The sequence below is a fragment of the Alosa sapidissima genome, chromosome 21 (assembly GCF_018492685.1).
Source record: "Alosa sapidissima isolate fAloSap1 chromosome 21, fAloSap1.pri, whole genome shotgun sequence".
In the NCBI taxonomy this organism is placed as follows: domain Eukaryota; kingdom Metazoa; phylum Chordata; class Actinopteri; order Clupeiformes; family Clupeidae; genus Alosa; species Alosa sapidissima.
In genome coordinates this window covers 6,342,817-6,351,623 of record NC_055977.1, presented here as the reverse complement: position 1 = coordinate 6,351,623, position 8,807 = coordinate 6,342,817, and the positions used below count along the sequence as shown (strand labels likewise).

Genomic DNA, 8,807 nt, shown 5'->3' with positions numbered 1-8,807 from the left:
CGGACTCAGACCCCCATTCCGTTTCGTCGAAAATATTTGGAAAACGTGTACCGCCTCAACAGGACTTTAAACAGCAATGTAAGCCCCCCTCCGTTTTGCTTTCACGATTCTCGTCAGCTTCTCTCCGTTGACAAACTCCAAGTCCACACACAAAGGAATCCCACCATTTCACGAGCAATGGGGCAGCGTAGTAAGTTTAACAATGTGTGTCCAAGGTACTGAGACTATCACGGAATTCTTTCTCTCCCCCGCCTACTCTCTGTAGTAAGCACTTTTATCGGTAGCCTTCCCTCCAACCGGCGGTGTGGGCAGCGTCGTTGTTGCCATAGAGCGAACTGACTCAGTGTGGTGAAATAAAAAGCGCAAATCCACACGCTCGGATCCAGATGAAACGTATCGGCAATTTGCCCAGGCTGCCCGCAGACATAAAAAGGTAACTTCAAGCGCTGCAAATGACTTGCATTACCGTAACAGAGCGGCCGTCCTTTGAGCAAAAGTGAAAGCCGTGGGAGACTCGCAGTGACGGACAACACCTGCGAGCTCGTTTAAATGGAGAGAGACGGACCGATCATTCTGTGCTGTGCGCTCCCCTGAAAGGGGGCTCCTGTTCGAACAAGCGAGCCTTGTTGATTGCCGTGATAATCTGATTTTCGGAGATGTGAACGCCACAAGGATTATAGGGTTACTGGGTAAATACAGAAACGTGTCACAATGCGGTCCGTGCACTCCCGTCTGCGCCTTTTGTTCGAGAGGGACCAGGTTGGCCGCGTTCTCGGAGGCAGATCTCAGTAGCGATTCTAACCACCTGGCAGTGCTGTCTCCGGGGGCCGGACCGCTTCCTCCTTCCATGCTGCTATGACTTCCTGGCTGCGTAAATACACTAACTTCATTCTGCATCGCAAGCTGCTCATCGCACTGCTTATTGTTTCTATCAGCATCTCTCGAACGGGTGAGTTGTGAATGAGGAGAATATGCGCATTTGTTTTGCGTTACTGATGCGTTATTAAATACCTAATGCCGGCTTGTTATAGATGTTTTAACACTTGCAATCACAGTCTTGTTATAGCCAACTTAAATGAATTCCTTTACGTGTCCCATCTGGAAAAAGCTGAATGCGGGATCAATTACAGGACATTTGTGATTGTCCATGACCTAATCGACACCCTTAACCTAACTACCGGTAACTGCACCCCACACAGAATTCATATCAGGGGAGTTCCGTTTCCGAAGTCTTGGCTGGGACTGACCCGACTCCCGTGCCTCCTGTTTGCTAGGATGCACTCTGCACTGCGCTTTTGAATGACATGAACTGCTTCCTTTGGGCTTCATAATGGACTCTCACATAGTTTAAGTAGTCATTTAGTGACAGCTGAAAGTAATTGATTAATGACTCTCAACTCAAAAACAGTTTTTTGTGATGAATAGCTGTATTTGAATGGCAGTATGTTAACAGGAGTTGTCATAAATATCTTTGATTTATGATTAGCCAAATCATCTCACCAGTGTTGTTGGATGTGTCTGGAGGTAAACACAAACATAATGTCTCTTGTTTGCCACAGGCTTAATGTGTGACACAAGAGCAGTGTGTTCTAGAAGATTCCCCTCCCCTGTGCTCATTCATGTGTAAATTTGATCGCCCCATATGCCTTTCTGTGTGTGTGTGTGTGTGTGTTCAGTGGCGGACAACACTTGTGCATCGCCCCTCATCTCAACATGTGAAGAGTGCCTACGTCGAGGTCCAGACTGCGGCTGGTGTATTCAAGAGGTGGGTTAGAGCCTGACCACTGGCATTCAGACTGTTTGGCATTGGTGTGCTCGCAAGGTTACAGACAAAACAGATTGGAATCGGCCTGGGAGCCAGTGTTCTATGTGTTTTCTGTCTCTGTGTGTGTCTCTCTCCCCCCCCCCCCCCTCTCTCTCTGTCTCTCTGTGTGGTGTGTGTTTAGTCTTTAAGAGATAACATGACAAGCTTCTCAGTGCCCACCCCCATCTGTAGTGAGTGTACATATAGTCCATATCCTATTTACACACACACATACACACATACACACACACATGCGCGCGCACACACACACACACACACACACACACACACACAGACAGACAGACACTCTGTTTCTCCATCACTTTCGCAGGCATACACACTTATAATGAGCATGATGATGCACCTGATGAACAGGTACTTACACACGGTTATACATAATAGAGTGCTACACCCTTTAATGAAAAAAGTTCTTTATTTCCTTACGTAGAACGCACACAGTCAGACAAAAACAATCTCTATATGTAAGCTTCAACATGCTTCCTCATACTCACACACATGGACAAGCACACACCTACACACACTTCATGGGGGTAGATGGCACCCATACTGGTAGTTGCATATATTCACCTACTCGTAAATCTTACACAAACACATACCGGTACACACCATTTACACACAGACACACAAACATAGATACACACAAACCATAGACATGTATACACAGAAACACACACACACACACACATTAGGCACATATACACAAGGCCAGGACAAAAAGGCAGTCACTGTTTTTTATTGGTTCATTGGTTTGATTGGTACTTTCTTCAGAAATACATATGCATACACACTCACACTCTCTCACTTTCTCTCACACCCCCCCCACCCAACCCCCCACCCACACACACACACACACACACACTCTCAAAGCATCTATCTGTTCAGACTTGTCCTGGGTCTCCCCACCTCTCACAGGCTACTGAGCCTGTTAATCCGTTCCACTCATAAAAACAGAGTACTTACCAGCCCTGGCACACACACACACACACACACACACATGCACGCACGCACACACACACACATGCACACACACACACACACACACACACACACACACGCACACACACAAAGTACTTACCAGCCCCGGCGGTCGTGGAAAACCGTGAAATCCCCAACGTTGACGCCACCAGCCCCTCTAGGGCCGGTCAGCAATCAGGCGAACACTGGTCGAGCAGTAGCCAATCAGTCGAGCGCTGGTCAAGCGGTAGCAGTGGCCCTGTGATGTCAGGTGCTATCCCAGACCCCAGCCTGGCCGCTCTCAGACCTAGAGGGGGCCTTTATCTTGCGCCAGGTCACCAAGCCCGGCACCTCGCTTGCTCCCTCTGTCCAGGTCTTATCCCTCTCTGCCGTCAAAGCATGACCCTCAGTCGATTTGTCGGAGTCGGAGGCCCTTCCTCGGTGTCCACTGAAGTGGCTACTAAGCTGCTGGTGAAAGTTCCCTATCTGAGGCTGGGTGATGTCACTCCCCCAGATGCTATTTTTGTGTGGGATGATTGATTTTGCAGCCATTCTTGGATCCATGACGAATCTGAAAATAGCTTGGAAGTTGGTCTAAAGATTGGATGAGAGAGGTGGGAAACTCTCATGCTACTGCCATTAATCTCACACTTAAAGTGAGCAGTCTCAGACTTCGTCATGTCACAGCATTAGCCACTGAGGGCTTGTCATGATATTGACTCAGGCAATCCATCTCACTTCTAGATAACCCTGAAAGTGACCAGCCCTGTTGTTAGAGTTAGAGTCTCTGCCATGCATGGTATGTGGATTAGAGTTGTTGTAATGCAGTACTCTGGTCACAAGGTGCTTATGCTACACGCCCTAATCCATAATCTCAATAACACTTCAGGATTTTAGGACGCTGGTAGTTTGTGCCATTTTACAGGATCAGTTATTGAACACAACAGAAATACAGATCTCATTCTTCTCGCTGGAATGCGGTGGTTCAAAGAGATTTGACCCATATAATTGTGCAGGTGTTGGTCAGTACCAACTCATTTACAGGACGCACGAGGACTGAAGTAGATAGATAGATAAATAGATAATTTATTGATCCCCAAGGGGAAATTCAAGTTAAGTATATATACTTTTTTGATCCTGTGAGAGAAATTTAAATGTAAAAATAAATCAATTTAAATGTATTATCCCAGTAAACGCAGAGACCAAATAGTGAAACACATTCAGCACACAGTGAACACACAGTCCTGCTAAAGAACACAAATATTTTCCCAAGCTCATCAGATTCTCATTAAACTTGTTTTCATTTCTACAAGATACCCGCAAGAATGCAGCGGGTCTCAGTGTGGATTCTGTACCATCGGGGATGGGATGGCTTTTATTTTCCTAACCCACTTCCTGTCCACAATCAGGACTTCCTGGATGGAGCGCACGTGAGCCAGCGGTGCGACTCGGCCTCCAGCTTGGTACGGAAGGGCTGTCGAGAAGAGTTCATCGAGAGCCATCGGGTCAAGGTGGAGGTGGACGCTACAATCAGCAGCACCCAGGTGGCTCCCAGACGCATCAGCGCTCAGCTAGGGCCAGGTGGGTCAGATTATAAGATAATACTGGTAATCATTCTAACAATGTTTATCTTACTGGTGTTATTAGCTATAACATCACTACGATTAACATAATTGACATTAACAATAATACTTAGTGTCTGGGAAGATTAACTACACTCTTAAAATTAAGGTGTTGAAAACAACACAACTTCCGTTGTTTTAACACATCTCTGTGTCCAGATAGGGACAACACAAGTTTTTGTTGTTTCCATTTTTATTTGTTACACAAAATGAGTTGAAAATAACACAACGCATCTCTGTGTCCAGATAGGGACAACACATTCGTTTTAAGAGTGTATCAGACATATTCATCTGTAGAGGTCTCTAGGATGATTAAAGCCTCAGTAGTTAGCCGCCTGTGTCTGTGGTTTGAAATCAGAGATCATTTGTATAGTCTGTGTATTTGTGTCAGGGTGGGGAAGTTGAAAGGAAATACATCTCAATTTCACTTTAGCTAGTTCTGAAATCTCAGCCATAGCGGATGCTTGTTAACCTGGCAATAGCCAGATGAATTTCGCTCCGCCTAGCTCCACTCATCCATCTGGAACCGATCCATTGAAGTGTTGCTTCAGAAGGCTGGGCCTAATCAAAAAATGCTTGCATATGATTGAATAAGCCACTTGTCCGTCATCTATTGACGTGCTACTTCAACCACTCACATCGAAGCCAACCCGTGACGCTAATAACAGACTCACAGTCGCTTCTACGCTATGTCACATCTATGAAACTCCCGCCCTGCGTCCTGATTGGCTAAACCATAAAGTTGGTTGGAGAAATCACTCTCAATGGAAGAGGTCCCAGATGGATGTGAGTGAAGCTAGGCGGAGCTAAGCGGAACGACATTCATCTGGCTAGGGTCAGGTTAGATGCTTGTTGCAAAGAAGGAGAAAAAAGATCCGAGTTAGCATCATTGTTCTCTGGGAAGAAATAAAAATCCCCTCACTGTCTGTCATAACATGTGGTCATCACACATCTGTTCATCATGACCAACAGCATTGTATTTCCTGTTGTAAGGCCGTGTCACTCTGCCTGCATTGTGTGTGTGTGTGTGTGTGTGTGTGTGTGTGTGTGTGTGTGTCTGGCACCCATGTTTACAAGCTGGAGCCTTCACACTGCCTGCATGAGACACAAGCCCCAGGCACAGCTTGCATTTGTAATGAGAATCAATGCAAATCACGATGTGTTGCTCACACTGACCACACGCAGTGTGCACCAGGGACCAGGGCTACGGGGCAGGTCTGAGTGTCACATACACACACACACACACACACACACACACACATCACAGTGTCTCCCCCACTTGTGCTGAATCTGTCCATGTCATATATTGTGTGGATGCTCCAAGAACACACACACACACACACACAGAGCACAGTGTCTCCCCCACTTGTGCTGATTCTGTCCATGTCATACAGTATATTGTGTAGAAGCTCCAAGAACACACACACACACACACACACACACACACACACTCCACAGTGTCTCCCACACCCCTACTGAACCTGTCCCTGTCATATATTGTGCAGGAGCTCCAAGGCTTCCTGGGCCATGGCCATGATTTAGAGATCACTTTACCATCCGCGCAAAGAATCTGGCCTAGTTCCCACACTGACCACACTGTTATCTCACTGTTCACTGGAGCGCGGCTGGTCAGTGAGCAGGATGGACAGGAGGGGAGATGATGGGATGGTTAGAGGCCACGCTAGCCGCCAGAGCTGCCCAGCGTCGTGTAAACAAGTGTCAGTCTCCCTGGCCCAGGGGTCATCCCTGCGGATCATCTCTCGTTGCCTGGGAGTCACTTTTACGAGGAGCTGTGGGCAGTGAGGTGGGGGTGCCGAAAGGGTGTTGTGGAGGATGCTCCCTGTCCTGCCACATGGACTCAACACACACACACACACACACACACACACACACACACACACACACACACACACACAGATACAAGCATAAATACACACACACAGACACAGATACAAGCATAAATACACACACACACACACACACACACACAGACACACAGACACAAGCATAAATACACACACACACACACACACACACACACACACACACATTGACAAACACACAGAAACACACACACACACACTGCATGTAGCATAAGGTATAAAATAAGTCATTGGTAGACATTTTCATCCTTTAAGCTGGTTATGTGGTTTAGTGCCAGGTTTCAATGTGTGTGCAATGTTTTCTGAATATATCTCTTTGATATTGCCACCATCAAAGACTATGTTAAGTGAGAAATAATGTTTAATTCAGCACATCTGCATTGCACCATATTTCTTTCAGTGCTGCAGTAGCTTATAGCTGCTGTGTCTTTATATTATGAGGCTGCCCAGTGCTAGCATGTGCTAACATGTGTTAACAGCTGTTTTCAGTGGCTGCTTGATCTGTATGGAATCCTCCCTGTTCTGGAATGTGATGCACAATAGTTTATGTTTCCCTGTAATGCTGATGTTGCCTTTCCTTACAGATGTTCAGTGATGATGTGGTGGAGTGTGCTATTTTAGGGAGGGGTCCCCTTGCTCCACACAGGCTTGAGCAGACAATGTGGGGAGAGAGCCGTCTGTATTGTGCTGTGCTTACACACACACACACACACACACACACACACACACACACACACACACACACACACACACACACACACAGTCTGTATTGTGCTGTGCTGTGCTTAGCACTGCTGTTGCCTCTGTGTTGCATCATTGTCGGCTGTTTACAGTAGAATGTTTTGAACCATGGGGAAGGTTGCCATGTGGGTTTCCTGTTTTTCTTAAGCATTAAGCTGATGCCTTTGTCCTAAGTTTCTTACATAGACCAACTGCACTGCAGGTACAGTCTCCCTGGAACAACTTGAGTTTAAGGGCCTGGTTCAAGGGCACAACAGTAGCAACCAGGAATTGAACCCACAACTTTCTGGCTACTGTTTCTTTCCACTTCCTTAGCCACTACACTTTTGCAGGCACATTGGTGGTGGTTGTAGTGCAACACTGACCCCAACCCCCCCCCACCCCACCCCACTACACACACACACACACACACACACACACACACACATTCTCACCGTAAAGCGTTTTTGTTTAAGCAAAATAATAATACTTTAGTTTTTCTAGTTAATGTAGGGTTAAGGGGAAAATTTGACCATTATTGACAAATGCTGTGTATACTTCCCTATGTTTAAAAATCAATAAACATTGCATTACAAAAATAACATGTGACGTGCTGTTGTGTCCTGTGTTCGCAGGCAGCGCGGCCAGTTTTGTGGTTTAAAGGGTCTATAACATGTGACGTGCTGTTGTGTCCTGTGTTCGCAGGCAGCGCGGCCAGTTTTGTGGTGGAGGTGCAGCAACTGGACAGGTACCCGGTAGACCTGTACTACCTGGTGGACGTCTCGGCCTCCATGAAGGACAACCTGGAGCGGCTCGACAACGTGGGCCTGGCACTGTCGCACCAGATGCGCGAACACTCCAGCGACTTCCGCGTGGGCTTCGGGTCATTTGTGGACAAGCCGGTGACGCCGTATATCAGTGTCCACCCGACGAAGATCATCAACCCCTGCAGGTACAGTAGGAGCAAAGTGACCAGTATTTACCGAATACTCTCAGTCAAAGCGACACACATTTGCAACTATGGGTTCGGGGATCGCACCCAGGCCGACTGATTAGCAGGCGATGGTGATGGACCATCAAGAGATCGAGATCCACTCAAACCAGGTTCTCCTTGAACTCTGTTGGAGACTAAGCACTGTTTTTTGGTGCTGGGAACATTTTTTTTAATCGAAGAACCTTTGTGGCTTTCTTAATGAGGCCCATATGGCTCAGCGTTGAATTTAAAGGGGTCTACCTGGCAACACAGATGACTCGCCAGTCGTATCTGAACCTGAGCTGAGTGGGGGTGGGGTCCCCCTTGAATGGGGTCCTTTGTTCTACCAGGGGGCAAACAGTTGGTTTTAATTGGTACCCCTAAATAACTGCACCCCCGCAAGGGCAAAGTTGAAGACCCCCTTTGTGTAAACTGCCCATAACCGAGGCGGATGCGGCTACTTTATAAATGAGCCGGCGCTGTTGTGGACGCCTGTCAATGGGAACTGTGTTACCGACAGGCCGCGTCTGTAAACTCACTGTGGCTTGTTAGAATGGTCCTAAATAAATAAATGAAAGGATCGTCGTTCACATGTCAAAACATTCGCTGACCTTAAAGTTGATGTGGAATTTCGCCTGTTCATTCATCCCGTCGGAAACTTCTCTTGTGGTTCATCAATGTTTCTTTCTCTCGTCTTTTCTCATCCCTCCCCCTCTCTTTCTCTCTCTCTCTCTCTCTCTCTCTCTCTCTCTCTCTCTCTCTCTCTCCTCCCCCATCCTCCCTCTCACACGTCAACCTCCTCCATCTAACTTTCTGTCTCTAATGCCTCT

At 47.0% G+C, this 8,807-nt stretch overlaps 1 protein-coding gene across 1 annotated transcript in view; it reads left to right on the top strand.

Moving 5' to 3' along the window:
- Nucleotides 1-238: 238 nt before the first annotated feature.
- The window catches only part of itgb8 (integrin, beta 8), a 29,880-nt gene continuing 21,311 nt past the window's right edge, over nt 239-8,807 (top strand). Inside the window, exons 1-4 of the mRNA XM_042076935.1 lie at nt 239-949; nt 1,677-1,765; nt 4,189-4,360; nt 7,710-7,956. Of these exons, the coding sequence (XP_041932869.1) occupies nt 856-949; nt 1,677-1,765; nt 4,189-4,360; nt 7,710-7,956 (602 nt within the window). The 5' untranslated portion in view covers nt 239-855. The remainder of the gene's footprint in view (nt 950-1,676; nt 1,766-4,188; nt 4,361-7,709; nt 7,957-8,807) is intronic.